Genomic DNA, 16306 nt, shown 5'->3' on the forward strand with positions numbered 1-16306 from the left:
AAAAAACAAATGTCATTTATATCCTGAATAGTTTTCTGAGCCATGTGTACAGTGTTGAACCTGTTCCTCTGCTGTCAAAAGATGCCGGTTGTGTTCAGGGGATTAAATTGTGAGTGGGACTTCATACCATAAAAGGAGTTAAATATGTGATTAGAAATGTTGGAAAGCCATGTTACATCTTGATACACATAATGTGCAGTTTATAACCTACTGAACATGATTTAATGTTTCAATGTATTTAGCTTAATTTTGCCTTCAACATTTAACAATTTTCCAGATGTTGATGGTTGACTTTTAAATATTTTAAATTGTGGCAGGTTACTAATAATCATAAAAAGCTGTACTAAATAAAATTAAAGTAGTGCTATGTGGTTATTTTTAACTGTGGAAAACACTTTGCAGTCTAATTCATAGACTTCCTCCCACTTAAGAGTAAATTCTCTTTATCTCCGGCTCTTTTGCCAATAATGTAACTGACTTGATGAAAACTAAAGGTCACCCACTAATTGGCCTGAATAGAGGAAATCATTCTTAAGTGCCAGCTCTTGAGCACCACAAATCTCAAGCAACGGTACTTCATCAATGATTGACTGCAGTACAAGTCATGCAATGGGAGCATCAGATAATCCTTTCAGTGTTTGTTTTGTTTTGTTAGTACGCACAAATATGCATGACTAGTGTTATCAAAGGTTTTTAGACTTCCGCGTATTATCAGTTAGTGACAGTTAGTCTGACTCAGTCAAACAGGATTTACAAGCAATCTCATGCTTTGGTTTAGCTAACGTACTGTAGGTGCCAAGTGGGTGGCGTGTGATATTTAAAAAGTATGCAGCCGCTCTAGAGTGCTAATAAGCTTACAATGTACATGGTTAGCGTGCCAATGTTAAGCAGGTGTAAGCGTTACCATGTTCACCATCTTGGTTTAGCATGCTAGCATGCTGACCTTTGCTAATTAACGCGAGTTTGCAGGTATTTTGTCATAAACCAAAGTAATGGACAAATTTAAGCTTTGAGAAAGAACACATGTTCAGCTTTGAAAGTTTCATAAACTATTCAAGATTACAACTTATTTTCAAATGCCTACATGGTAATGCTCCTTCCCTCCTGAATTAATTTATTAATAAAAGACACCAGCACACCACCACAGTTAACACACGGGCCTCAGTGAACGGGAACTGCCGGGGTGCATTGCGCAGAACCTTATTTGGTCAGTCAGCCTTTTCTATTCGAGGAGCAATGGAACTGTCTCCCAAAAGAACTGAAAGTACAACACAATTTTAAGGTTTTTAATAAAGGTCTTAAATTATGGTTTAGAGAAAAACAACATGGTTCACACATTTAACACCCTTGTAACACATACATACATATATACATACAAAGTAAAAGTATCTGTGGATGTATTCTCTTTTATCACATTTAATTATATTTTTAAAAAGCCTCCTGTGCACAATACATTGTTGGAAATTAGCATTTCGCTATATACACTTAACACAGTGCATCTGGGTTGTTTTGTGCATAGATGTATGCTATGAATTATAATGCCACTGTGATGTCCATATCAAATAAATAAAGTTAAGTCAAGTCAAGATCATCAATACAATTGTTGAGGGGAACATGAATGTCTGTACCAAATGTGTTGGTAATCATCCAAAAGGTTCTCTCAAAACCACAAATGTCATGTCAACCTCGGGGTGGGGATCAGATCGATTGTGTTGATGTGTCGTGCCAATCCACGTTCCATGTTGTCCATGTTGGGATATTAAGCCAAATAAGTGAAATCTTCCTACTGGTGGTGTTAGTTTTAAAAGTCAGTGGAACAAGTTAGGGTTAGGATGAGGGCCAAGAATGTCTGGGCAGAAGTTCATGGCAATCCATCTAGTAGTTACTCAGATATATTGAGTCTGGACCTACGGGATGTACCAACAAACCAACCGACGACATCTCCAAATATGAAGTGAAAGTCAGAAAATTCAAGTCAATCACATTACTTATTATTTCAAAAAGGTGTTAAAATACAAGATTAAGAGCATTTATATTGCTCCTGAACAGCTCTTAACAAGACAGCGGCTGAGCCAGTGGCTCGCAGCTAACGGTGCCGACAGTGCTGCTAACAGCAAAAGTAATGACAAGCCTAACAGTGTTTAACTGAGGGTGGGCGTTACGCTTACGCAACGTCGCTCAACGTTTTCAGCAGTAACCGCCATATGATAGCAGTGCAGGGCCGAGGCCATGAGTTTGCCAGTGGACCACAGTATGGCAAATAGTTGTTTGCAGCCATTTAAATGCTCTGAATATTGAATGAAGCACCTATAAAATAAATTATGCTTTTTGGGCTACTGTTGCAAGCTCTTTAGTGAAATCCACCTCGGCTCTGTTTCTATAACATGTCATTGCATTAAGAAAACAGACATGAGCATTATGTAAAAAAAAAAGTAACGCCAAAAAGCTGTTACTTAAAAGGAATGTACAATCAAAACAAATGTACAGTTTGAAAGTCCAACTCGACAATAATGGCCTTGCATAATCTCGGTTTGACAACATAAAATACACAATAGCTTTAATGATGTAAAGTCTTTTACAGCAACAGTGGCATAAATACTGTACAGCAGGTTGAAGGTGAGTTATTTGAACTGATGAGGGTTCGTGTGAGTGTCTAGTTAGTCATTCAGTCATATCCTCTTGGATTCCTGCAGGTATGCAGGCTATTGCTAAAACTCCAGTAGGAATCCAGTTTGTCGTAACATTTTACTACCCCAGCACTGTCAGGTGAGCAGCTGTTTCATCAGAGCAAAAGCAGCCATTCAGCGAGTTGAAGCGGATGTGTAAAAATGCTACAGGAAGAACAAGTTTGCCGCCATGAGGTGAACTGATAAAAGATGACGGATAGGACAGGAAGGGAGGGATTCTGTTAGCTGTTCTCCAACTGCTTTGCAAAAGAAATTAAAATGGCCAATGATAGCCAAAACAATCAGGTCACGCTGATCACAATGGCTATCATACAGTTGAAATGACCTCACTTTTTACAGGATGTACATCTAGATAGATTACAACAGTTTACAGTATTTTTCATTGGCTGTGTTTAAACTAATCTTAAAAACTGTGCCTTGCCAAGCAAACCTACAGTTTTAGTGTACCTGGCTAACAAGTTACATGTCCTATCTACAGTAGATTATCCAGACTCACTTCCTGAAAAGCTACACAAGGAAGTAAACCTCGAGACAATCAGATGTACGTAAATGTATATAAAAAGGGAGAAAGTTACGTCACCTTTTGCATGATTCTGCCCTTTTTGGAAGTAAAAGTAAAAATGTACTCCTCTGAACTTAAAAATGGATTATTGTCTTGCTTTACAGAATTGTCCAAGTTTAAATAACCCACAGAGATGTGACGAGGAAGACAAAAGGAACAGATTGAAACGGCAACAGGAATCGCACAATAGTATTATGTCCAAAAACTGTAAAATCCTGAATAAAACATCTTTTCATCCATTAAAGGAATTAGTAGTGCATAACGTTCTCTTCAAAATCTCCATCTCACCAGCTCTAAACTGGAGAGGACGGCCTGCCCTGTCTCTTCAAGAATGTACTTTTAATCAACGGACGGCGACGACGCCCTGAGACCAACTGGTGTGGTTTCTCTTTGAAGTAAACGCCAATCTGTATCTTCATCAGGTACGTCAAGTCAAAGCTGGACACAAATTCTGGTAAAATTCTGAACAAGTTCCACTTTCAAGTCTTGATCATGTCCTGATCTTCATGTTTTGTCTCCTCTGAGGGAGGCTGACTGTTGCCCCCGTCCTGGCCAGAGCTGAGCGGCCGGGCGTTGGCCCTCGTCGACCGCTGCCGTCGCGTGCCGTTACCGATGCAGCGCATGAGGTTCTTGAACGTTGTCCACATTTCCTCGTCCTTGTAGGAGTAGATGCAAGGGTTCATGACAGAGTTGAGTACAGCCAGGAGCAGCAGAAAGCGTTTTGATTTCTTGACGTTACAACTTGTACAGTTGAGGCCGTCCAGGAGCAGAACCACCAGACCGGGAGTCCAGCAGATCACAAAGGCCCCTTCAGGAAAAACAACACCGCAAATCACAGTTAGGCTTTTGTAACACAGATTTCTCACATGCACCTTTTTCTTTTCGCGTCAGTTGGAACAAAATATAACGAAAGTTTAAATGCATTAATTAGCTCTTCAGTGGTGCTGGTAGGCAGATTTTGGGACCTAGAGAAAGAGCCACGTTAGCCGTTTGCTGTCTTTATGCTAAGCTATCTGACTGCTGCCGTTCGCTTCATATGTATTGTACAGACGTGAGTGGGATCAATCTTCTCATCTAACTTTTAAATAAACATATTAATGTCAATGATCTCTCAAAAATCTGTAATAAACCAATGTGTCAAAAATAATGTAGGTGTCGTACCATTTCTGATTTTATCTTTTTTCCCAGCTATTTTAGAGTTAACCATTAGTTTCCTTATTGCATTCTACAGTATGTTAAGTGGCTTTAATCAAATTTGAAAAGCACTTCTGCAAATCTGCTGCATTATTATATATTTAACTGTAAAGCATTGACAAGTAGTTTATTAACCATGAACAATCCTGTGTAACAAATTAAAATTCCTTTCCAAGAAATCCCTGTGTGGTTCTAAATTTCTTCTAAAGTTCTTTCTAAAGTCTTGCACACCAGTCATGTTGGTAGTGAAAACGTTTGGCTTAAGTGTCCAATATGATGGAGATAATGTCTTACTTAAGGGCCAGTTTTAAATAGTGCAGCAACTAATGATTATCATCATTATTGAATCATTATTATTCAATTTGCAATGCAAATATCTGGAAACTGAGAATGTTGGAGTTTCTCCTCGATAAATGACGATTTATAAATAAAAAAAAACAGGAATCTATCATCAAAATCGTGAATACATTTGTCGATCGAGTAATTTGATGTATTGCTTTAGCATTAATTTTACAGCATCAAAATAAGGAAATTCTGAGCTGGCCAAGAGATTTTTGATCGTTCAGATGGGCATTAAAAATGCAAATCTATTCAAAACTAAATAAGTGTATTTGATGGTTTCGTGTACTTCTATTGATGAAGCTACAACACTTAAAATTGCCACATTTTATCAAAATAACACCAACCTAATACCATTACAACAAGCAGACACAGGTTGGCAGTACAATGCCATTATTGTGTTCAACACGTAATGCCGTGTGTTTGGTAAATAATACGGATGGAGCAGCCGATTAGCACTCATTTCAAACATGTTTGGGCACAAAGCAGAGCTACTAAGAAATTTCTGGATCTGAAAGAAAGCCACAAGCAGCAACTTGTTTGGACAACCTGCACCTCTACGGCCTCAATACATGTGCAGAACAAAAACAAACTGTTATATACAGCTCTCTCTCCCTCAAGTATGGATACAGGTGTACGCAGGGGGTTAGGATGGTAGTGTTTTTAGGGTTTACATTGCTCATAGGCCTGAAAGTCAAAAAGTTTGCCACATTTTACAGTGAGTTTCTATTTTTACACTCCTTGTCGTCTTTGATAGCCCACATGTTAAAAATGAAGTGAAGTGAAATTGCCTTTTTAATGATTTGATGATGGTGGTTGTACTTAAAGAATGAAAAACAAATCTGAATGCTTCACTTGAACATGTCCCAACGCTGTTAGACCTACTACAAATAAATGGCTGTAGGCTATTGAACTACAATAGTTATATTTTTTTCAAACTAGTGACATGAGTGAAATGTAACCAAAGAGGCAGTCAGATTCAAAAGAAACTAAATAGGTGCAAATGTACACTTCTTAGGTGCCGATGACAATGTCCGACACTTATGCACTCATTCATTTGACTCTTGGTATGACAAAGCATGTGTGGGTTAAGCTTCTTTAAACTGGTTTGTCTTGTTACCAGTTCCACAGAGCAGACTACTTTTTTTTCTCCCGAATAAAATATCGCATGGACCTGGACCTGACCACATGCCTCAGAGGGCTTCAAAGTTTCTTCCTTTCTCGCTCAGATGTTGCGGCAGTGATATTTGGAGTACCTTTCAAGAGCACTTTTGTTTTACATTTCACTCCAAAGTCGCAGCAATCTCAACAGGGAATAGCACTTGTGTGCCAACACTTCCACAAGCTCAAACAAACTCTGCAAAGCATCTGAAAGCGATTGACGAAGTCCTCAAGTGGAGGTCCCTCTTCTTCCTTTTTTCTGCATGGGTGGGGGAGGAGGGGCTGTTCACTGAAGGCCGGTGTGGTGTGGATGGTACGCCACACAGGCTCAGAAGCAGTGTCCTTGCAGGGAGAGATAATTACACAGCGGTCTGAAAGAAACTGTGTGCAAAAGGCGGACAGTAGCTCCTACGCTACACACTGCATCAAACCATATGGCCAGGCAACAAGCCGAGTGCCCAAAGAAACAAACAACAATGACAGACTATTATCTGCAGGGCGGCCATTCAAAGTTACGGCAACTATCTCATGCAAGTTTATATCTGGATGGCTGTGTGAAGAGTGGATGAAACTCATCTGACCTGCAGCGCTTTCCGAAACGCATATTTTTCAGAGTTTGATGGTTGCGTTATACTCGCATGAGAAGATGCATTTAACACCCTTTTCTGGTCCTTTTGTTCCGTTCTTATAGAAAAGTGCTGGGAGGACAAGTATTTGAGTTCAGTCCCTCTATTGCAAGGTATCCTGTTGCAACACCTAAACAAAGAGCCAGACCAGGTGATCGGACTGCCTCATCTGGGATGAAAATGCATGAGAAGGAAACGTCAGCTTTTTTGAGCTTGCTTTCCTTCCTCTGGGAAAATAACCGAGTATGCTGCAACAATAAGTCAATTAATTGGTTGGTAAAGTAATCTTTTAGCCCAAAATTGCCAAACATTATTTGGTATCGGCTTCTTAAAAGTGAGGATTTGCTTGTTTTTCCCGCTTTACATCTCGTTAACGGATTTACTTTAGTTTTTTTGACTGAAGATGTAATAATGACAACAAAAAAATGTTTATTAAGCCAATAATTAGATGATAGAACAAGTTTAAGCCACTGGGCAGAACAATTTGACTTAAGGAGGCAAATGGTACGAAACGCAGAAATAAAAACACATTTTGCTAGACTCATTGAAAGCACTCAAAACATTTACTGAAAGTGCAAGTGTTTGTGTTATTATGCTCAAGGTTTTCCTTCATATCAGAAAAATAGATTACAGTCCAGTTTCAGCAGTGACTCAGTGAATTGCCTGGACATTGTGACCCTGACGAAGGACACACAGCTGCACACCAGACCTATTTACACTCGACTAATGCAGGAAAACTTTTGACTCCCTATATTAATGATGCTGAACAGACACAATTTATATGAATAGCACCTACCGAGCACAACCATGACCGTCTTGATGAGTTTGATGGGCGTTCTCTTGCGGTTAATGGAACCGCTGGTATGTGGTGAGAGCACCGCCGTCTTCTTCTTGACGTAGGTGTAGATCCTTGTGTAGATGACCACCATCACCAGGAACACCACCAGGTTAGACACGGACCAGAAGATCAGGTAGCTCCTGCTGAAGATAGGAGCCAGCTGGGAGCAGTCGCTCAGGTTGCAGATGCAGTTCCAGCCCAGACTCGGCACGGCCCCCATGAAGATGGAGATGGCCCACACCAGCACAATCAGCAGGGTCACCCTCCTCTTCGTCAGGTTACTGTGGACTTTCCAGTTCATGACGGAGATGTAGCGCTCCAGAGCTATTACCAGCAGGTTAGCCAGCGAGGCCGAAAGACTGATGTCCAGAAGACCTTGACGGATGAAGTATCCTTTAACTGTAAGTTGCCGCGACACCTCACCCGTGTTGAACATCAGGTACACGTACGCTATGCCAGCCAGGAAGTCTGAGGCGGCGAGGTTGGAAAGAAGATAGTAGAAAGGGTAGTGAAACCTCTTATTGGTGATGACAGCAGCTATGACCATGGCGTTAGAGACCAGGATGAAACAGCAGAAAAGAGAGCCCACCACCTGCACCAGGATGAGCTGGGCTTTGTCCCACTTGTCATCAGCACGGCTGTTGTTGTAGAAGAAGCCCATGGACTCATTATAATGGCAGCTTTGGTTCTGGTGGTCCATTTTAGAGGCCAGTCTGTGGAAAGACAATGAGAAAAAACATATGAAGTGAAACCCTTAATCATGCATCTATTGAAGTACAGATAATATGTATTGATAAATGGTTATTCCAACAACTAAATTCAATATGTTCCCATGTCCTGCTTCTCAAAAGTGAGGCTATGCTCCCTTTTATTTGTCTTATGTGATAATAAACTGAACATATTTGGGTGTTGGACTGTTTAGACGAAATAAGACATCGCCTTTGTTTTCTAGGAAATGTCTAACATTTTCTAGACCAAACAATTCATCTAATAATGGAGAAAGTAATTGGCAGTTTTTGTAATGAAAATAATTAGTTGAAAAGCTCAATTAAGTTCTGATCAAATATATCAATAAAATACTGTTTAGGCATTTTAAATCCAGTTGGATCGATTTCAATATATCATATTACAGTAGAATGGGATGATAAAAGAGATGACAAGTCTAAACTGCAATGCTTTATTTGGCACTTCAGTGCACGGGGCCAATTTCCCCAAGGCCGAGCGAGATTTAATGACTACAGTCCAAAGGGAGAAGTGCACATGGCAAAACTCATTCACTTCCAATAAAACTGAAATCACAGAAAGCTCCGTGACTATTTAAACAAGATGGTGACCATAGACACATTACAAAGGGAGCCAAACCAATATGCGCAATCATGAGAAAACATGAGGTCCGTAGTAATTTAGAATGTTCTAACTTTACAAACGTGTATTTGGGTAAACACTTTACAAACATGCAGCTAAACAAGACTCCAACGTAGGCCAATTCACGCTGAAGTCGTTTTATCTATGCCTTGACAAGGAGAAGCCTTTATTACCTGTTGGGAAATCAACAAAGGCGAAGAGGGGAGGGATGATACATTCCAACAGAGGGACTGACTAAGAGAAACGAGAAACTAAAACATTAGCTGACGAAACAAATCCTTTCGCCTGACAGACAAAGTGGAAAATCCTTTCGCCTGACAGACAAAGTGATAAAACAAAGAGCTCCCTAAAAGAACAATCGGGCCAGGTGAGCTTACCTATGGCTAAAGCGCTGTCGGCGGTGAGTCAGTGAGCTCTGAGTTGGGAAATCTTCCGTGCCGAGTTACTGAGCATGTCTCCGCTGCAGCAGTGCGCCTCCGCAGCTGTGTATCGGAGGGAGGGCGGTGACGGCGCAGAGCTGAGGGACAAAGTGGAGGGAGAAAAGTTGAGCGTCTTCACTTTGACTCCTCAGCCCAGTGACGTAGAGGGCGTGTGCCACCCAGTCTCTCTCGCGTGCGAATTCCTCCGCTTGACCGCACGAGCTCACCGGCCGATCGAAACACTGGGAAGAGGCAACATCGAGACGCACGCGCTGTTTCCTCCGCTTTCTGGAGACAGTGAAGGCCACCCCGCACAATGTAGGTCACCTGGAGACGCAGGTGTGCGATAGTGCATTACTCCACCCCGGTGGTTAAATCTGAACTTTGTTTGGGTGTTTTCTTGTTATGCTACCTCACATTGCACTTTTAATTCCACAACATTTACATAATAAAATAAACGACTAATACGCTCGTAAAATGTAGCACTATAGTTAAAGATTAAACCTGTGGTTTCCAAATTAATAATTAAAGTCGTTTTGTTGGGGGCCCTAGTCACGTTTCAGATGAGTTGTGTGTGAGCAGTTCAAACAGAGATTTACCCTCTAAGCTTCTCGAGGCTAAAGAGGTCAAATTTTCCCGATAGTACATTTAAAACAAAAAGGCAAAGCTTAGATAAAAGTAGAACTGTGTTTAACAAGTTCGCCTTCTCTTTCCTTTAATCTTCGTGTTTTGTTTGTTACAGCACACCGCATATTGAGCTCATGTCCTGTTGAACGCAATATTTGTTGACCGACATTAAACAGATCTGTTGAAAAGCAATCCTTAGAGTAACAATGCCACTCTTGTTTTTGACCGTTTGAAATAATAAAATGACAAATAGTAAGAGATATAGATTTATAGACAAACACACATTATACACAAATACACGTAATGCTATATAGGAAAAATATAACCACCTTTATTCAAGAGATGTTTTGGATGACATAATAAAAGTTGCCCACTGGGTGTAGGCAACTCCTTTAATTTGATCCAGCATGTTGTGTAGTTTAAGAAAACACCTTTGTTTGGATCAAGTTAAAAGTAAGGTGCCCACTCAAAGTCGTGCTGTAACTTGTCAACTTCAACAATTGTTGTAGATTTGCTGATAAAACTGACTCACTGTAGTTCTGGTTTGGTCATTCAAAACTCCCATCTTACTCATCTCAACTGTGAATGTGTTTTGGAGCACAATCTATTTTATTTTTTTACAGAGCTCATTACAAATATGTTGTAATGTTTTTAACATTTTATAATCAAGTTCCCACTGCTGATATAATATGTGTACACTTGCAGGATAGAAGGGAGACAGTCACAATGGACAAATGAGAAGATTAGCTTTACTGCAATCTGTATGGCAACACTGCATAATGTTGCTTAGCACCAGTGTTTGCAGCCAGTCAATAGCAGAAAACACTGAATTTAGTTATTTGGCAACTAAATGCACGTACAGACCTTACAAAAAGGCCCAGTAAACTTCTCAACAGCATCCTGAACTTCAGTCGATAACGTTACGAAACAGATTTTCGTTCCAGTTCAAGCTCCAGTTTCATGTTAAGGAGAGGAAACTTGATTGCCGTTTCATATTGCACTTCACAGAATCAGTAACTCTGCTCTTTCGAGGATTTTGCATGGTTGGATGGTTGGATCTGGAAGTCTGCATCAGACGTGTGAGGTCATGTTTTCAGCATCCTCCTTACTGATCCGTGTTCTCCGAAGGTGGAACAGCCGTCAGCTGATCAGTACAATGTCGTCACTTTCTGGAACTCTGCAACAAAATGATCCAAAAAGAAGTGTGAGACACCCAATGTCTTGTTAAGGCCATTAATAAGGGGTTTTAAGCAAATATCCCAACAGTTTGTCATAAGTTGCACATGTTCTTTAGGTTGTATCCAATGTGCCTCAAATTGTCACCGGAAGTTAGATTTAGAGATCCACAGCTGCTTGTTCAGACCAGTGATATTTTTCTAAACATTTACTACGTGTTGAAATCGTTGTTGAGATATCTCCTCCACAAATCATAGTAGAGCTCCTATGAGTCACACGAGTAAAAAAAACATTTAAAAAAAAAAAACACAGGTTTGGCCATTACACAGAGAAAACTAAGATGCAGGAGGCGGTTTGACTTTCTGGTGCTTGTACCCAGTCTGAGAATAAATCCCCCAAAACGAGCACACTGAAAACGAGCCTTGTCACATATTTGTGTTTGGCTGTTTGCCACTCAAGAGAAAACAGTTAAATATGTTCCTGTTTTATCAAATCTGTAAACCAAGTCTTATTCCACAAACTGCTGCAGTCATTTTGAGGATGTGACTTAATGTCACAGAGCAAGGAAGATGTGTCCAATCCACAGAAATAGAATGAGTAGCGCAAAAAATTGCCAGTCAAAAGCAAAACATTTTCTCAATTGTTTTATGATAGACTGGTTTAAAAGCACCTTAAATCCTGCTGCCCTTCTTCGGGACTTGCTCATCATAGTTAGTAAATACATTTACGGATAAAAACTATCCTCGTCTAATACGTGTTCTCTGGCAAAGTCTCCACATAGCTCATCTAGAGCCTGAGCTTCATCATCTGTTCCTCGCCTTAGGTGGGCAGCTTCTGGCCCGTTCAAAAACGTCACAACTGAGTCCATGACTGACACTGAGTCTGTGCAGTGTCGGTTGCAAGATCAAAAGGCAAACAGATAAGAAAATACACCAAAGACCAGCAGGGCAGCAAATGCCTGGACGAGGGGATCCCTAATCCGGGTGTACGGCCATACTCCAGCCTCCTTAATGAACCTGCCAAGTCCAACTACCATCCCAACCCAGGGAGCCCTTTCCTAAATTGTAACGTGATAACTCTATAGATACAAGGAATTGTCTGAGAAAATTGCTGTGCAGAATTAATGCAACGCTAGGATCTACAAATAAAGTCATGTCAAGGGGCGAGGCACCCAACTCCTGCACAATCAACCGGCACTAGCCTCCGGATCAGCGTGGAAGCTCCGGTCTTGTAACATGATGGGTTCAAAGAGTTAATGGGCACCCATAGCGTCCACAACTGCGATGAGAATGTTCTCAGGTCAAGATGGCGATTAATGCCCCTTCTGCCTTCTCAGGATGTATTGCATGCCTCATCGCCACTACATTACAAAGTCCTATAAAAAGTCAAATTGAACAACATAGTGCTTCATTTACACACTTGTCACAGGGTAAGAACGCACATTGCCAGGTTGGTGACAACTTTATTTGGTATATTTTCTGGAACCAGTGTAGCATTAAAGCATGGTGAAATTAAAGAGCTAGCCAGCCAACTAGTGGCCTAAAGCTTTGTCTGAGTCTAAAGCTTTGTTTATACAGTACTTGCACAAGACACCGTGGCACTAGTCTCCATTGACAGACCCATCTACCTCACTCCAGAGAGGTACAAGCCACAGCTGCGTCCACTCTCTTCCCGACAAGCTGAGACACTCTTGAGCCACAATGTCAAACTGGATATATTGGTTCCAAATAAGTTTGAAATCCATAAGAAGGGCCACTCCTTGCTTTTCAAACAAGATAACTTACCGCAGTAGAAGATAACAGTATAGGAAGAGGCTAATTGCATGCAGATGAAATTTCATCCAGTAAGACATTACCATGTTAGCTGAGAACGCTAATCACATTTTTGTGAGCAGAGAGAGAGACGCTCATAAAATGGAATTTGGTCAGTTCAGAGGCTGCAAATGACTGCATTTACAGAATGTATGTAACTTGACAAGAGTTCTCCTAATGACAACAAATAAGCCCACTCTGGAGTTGAGCGTAAAACTGCCACAGAATATGCACATTAATCAGTCAATCTAGCATTACGTTTGGCTATTACACATTATACAATGGCTCTGTAACCGAAACTTCCTTTAACACTTAGACAATCAGAGCAGGAAAGCCGGACGGCTCAGTGACAGAAAGTGGAGCATGCAGGAAAGATAGTATAGTCAGAGTCTTAATGACTGGTAAAAACATAATGATGCCTTGAGAGGAAAGTGGTTACCATTTCTTACAGTGTGCAAGTAATCGTAGTAAAAAAAATGTTTTTTAAAGGTTTGATGGCAAACACTGACATTACTATAGTAGTTGCTTTTCTGTGAATTTCCTTTTGCTGCAGTCATAAAATGGACTTGTGCTTTTTAAGTAGAAGGATGGTGACAGCTACAGAAACCAAACGTGGTGTCTGTTTAAAAGTTAAACCCTTCCGAGATTCAAAAACAGGGAATCTATTAAAATGTGGAAAAACATTTATAAAATCTATAAGAATGCAGAACCAAAAGCCAAAGTAAGACCCCAGCGTAGTACAGCTTTTGGTTGGCATGGTAATCATTCAGCTAAAGAGGAAGCAACGACTTTTCAACAAGCATCAGTTGTGAGTAAATTCCACACCGCAGCTTCAAAATGGACATTGTGGAATAAAACGTGACAATGCAACTCAATATTAAGACATATTAGCCCTCTGTTTACAAAAGGAGTATCCGAAGTGATGAAGAAAGAGAGGACACAGTGTGACATCCTTCTACAAAATAAAACCACACACACGCACATACAAAGAGTTGTTGAACTGTACATTGCACCACACATCATGATCACATCAAATAACTCCTCCAAACTAACCAGCGTGTTTTAACAAAACCAGCTTTTCCAGCTCAGTTGACCGACTGTTGAGCGTGGCCTGTTTATCCAGGAGGCAACACAGCAAGCAGGGAGGAATGACTGAGGGGTGAACGGGAGTGGAAGAGGGTGGAGTGTGGGGGGTTCTTCCCAGTGCAAAGCCTCAGTTTCTCTGTAATCAGCCCATCATTGGGTGTGTCTGCATAGCTCCCACCACTAATTTCATTGCTCTCAGACCACGTAAGACAGAGCCAAACCACAGCGTGGAGGAAACTCCAGTCTGCTGCCTGCTGATGATAGAGATTGGCTCATAGAAAAGGAATGAGCAGAAAACAGGGACGTATAGACAAATACGATGTCTTGCTGCAGCAACACGGTGTAAGAAAACTACTAAGAAATGTTTTTGTACGTGTAATGTTTGAGTGTGAGCGATTTACCTAAAGTTACACAAGGAACTTAACCATTTGTGAAACGGTCTCAATTTAATACTGATGCCTCCATATGACCGACACAAGCAAACGAGTCCAGTGAAATACTTTTCTCCTGGTTTTACTCTTCTACATTGTTGACTAGCAGCAGCAACATATAATATTGAAAAGCATGGTTGAATTTAAAAGTTCCTGCAGCAGCATTAAAAGAAAGGAACTAAAGTTGACCAATACAAGTAAAGAATGCCAACCCATGCGGTTTGATTGGCATTAGTAAAAAATAAAACTATGACATTGCTCAAGTTTCTGTGATGAGAAGTCATGTTTGTAGAGAAACCGCTTCCAGGTACGAATGTATGTGTAGCAGGGTGTATGAGTAAAGATTAAATATCATTAAAGCCACGTAACACGACTGTAAACACCATCATACCGTTGGCAGCAGCACAACGCAGAGTATCTGATGTGAAGGTCTGTCTGACTGCTTTCCTCTGCAACAGGGAAATCTTTTTGCTCTCTGAGGAACTTGTGCAGGTCCGTCAGCGGGAAGCCATCTCTTTGATACCTCTGTTGGTGAAAATGCAAACAATTAAAACACAACACCTTCCAAACTGCATAGAAGCACTGATCAGAGTTGAACATTTTAGCACCTAGTACCTTTTTACCTATACATTGGTCACATGGGAAGGTTTAGACATTTAATTGTTGAGGAGAGTACTGTGAAATACTTCTCATGGATTTCCTGAACTCCCTTTCACATCATAGGAAGATTCAAAATTTGAATCTATGAAATGCCACAGTTTTCACTGCACTAGAACTAAACCAACAGCAGGAGTACCTTGATGGTCTCATAGGAGTCGGTGATGAGGGCGATGAAGAGCGACAGCACCATGTAGATGAACAGGGAGATAAAGGAGTAGAGGTAGGCCCGGCTGAAGAGCCACACCAACGTGTTCTTGTCCTTCAGCTGGGCGAAGGTGATGAACATGTCATCGCCGTTCAAGAGGGAGAACAGGCACTCCGCTACACGACTCAGGCCCTCAAACTAGGGAGATGAAACGTTGGAGTGGAGCAAAGTTGTATATGTTATTAACAGTTAACACAAAGGCAGTGAATCAAGATAAAGCGGAGGAATTTTAAGATGAGCATGTTTTGTCTGTAGTTTGAACATGTCTGTTTTTAAAAGCACAAAAAAAAATCTTGATCATTACAGAGATAAAGTTACCACAAAGGAGAATGAGATGCAAAAGACCAACAGGAGCGTGACGCTTGATATAGATGGACTGACAAAGATGGAAAGACAAGCGAAGAAACAGATGGCTAAAAAGGGAGAGCAAAGTTCAATCCAGAATGTGACGGCATCTAAATACAACATCCGGATCCCACTGCGACCGTATGGATTCCAGCACTTGGAGACGTGTGCAATGTCAAGTACAAGAACACACTCCTTAAATCCTTGAGTAAATACCAAGGCATCCTGGACGGGCGGACGGCACATGACGGGGGACTGCCCCGGCCACCGCAGTGTAAATATTGTGATCAAGTCTCAGTTGATGGCAATGTTGGACAAACAAGGAACTGAAACCTGTTTACCTCAACTGTATCCATAGCAGCACAGCAAGACAAGTCACTTTCACAGAAAGTGCAATTAATGTGACTGTGTTGTTTTACCTAATAACCCTTCTTATGGGTTGATACGTTAAAGCGCAAGTGCATTTACAATACTGTCGGTGCCATTGACAAAGTAAAAGTTTTGTTTTTTAAAGCATTATAGGATTTGGTCAAAAGCATGTGGTCCTTAAGTAAACTGACCTGACAAACGCACTTAAAGTCAACAACTTATTTACAGTTGTAACTCCTTCAGTTTTAGGTTAATCAACAAATTTCCATTTGGCAAGTAAGACATTATGTAGCTTGGGTCGGCTGTTTTCAGTATCTCACATCTGTCTCTCCTACTTGTTTAGACGCCCACTGCTGCTCGGACTTCCGTAAATAATTTATCTTAACGGGCGAGGACAGCTAAACA

General features: G+C 40.8%; 2 protein-coding genes across 2 annotated transcripts in view; both read right to left on the bottom strand.

Annotated features, from left to right (window-relative positions):
* Positions 1–1272: 1272 nt before the first annotated feature.
* lpar3 (lysophosphatidic acid receptor 3) lies at positions 1273–8107 on the bottom strand (the record flags this gene model as incomplete). The annotated part of the gene is made up of 2 exons (XM_079220918.1): positions 1273–4057; positions 7366–8107. The coding sequence occupies 2 exons, from the start codon at positions 8105–8107 to the stop codon at positions 3729–3731; spliced, it is 1071 nt and encodes a 356-aa protein (XP_079077044.1). The 3' UTR covers positions 1273–3728.
* A 2023-nt stretch (positions 8108–10130) lies between these two features.
* mcoln2 (mucolipin TRP cation channel 2) overlaps positions 10131–16306 on the bottom strand; it is a gene marked incomplete at its 5' end in the record, with an annotated part of 13759 nt that continues 7583 nt past the window's right edge. The window contains 3 exons of the mRNA XM_079220458.1: positions 10131–10995; positions 14714–14847; positions 15119–15325. Coding sequence (XP_079076584.1) covers positions 10959–10995; positions 14714–14847; positions 15119–15325 — 378 coding nt within the window. The 3' untranslated portion in view covers positions 10131–10958. The remainder of the gene's footprint in view (positions 10996–14713; positions 14848–15118; positions 15326–16306) is intronic.

The sequence above is a fragment of the Taurulus bubalis genome (assembly GCF_910589615.1).
Source record: "Taurulus bubalis genome assembly, chromosome: 7".
In the NCBI taxonomy this organism is placed as follows: Eukaryota; Metazoa; Chordata; class Actinopteri; order Perciformes; family Cottidae; genus Taurulus; species Taurulus bubalis.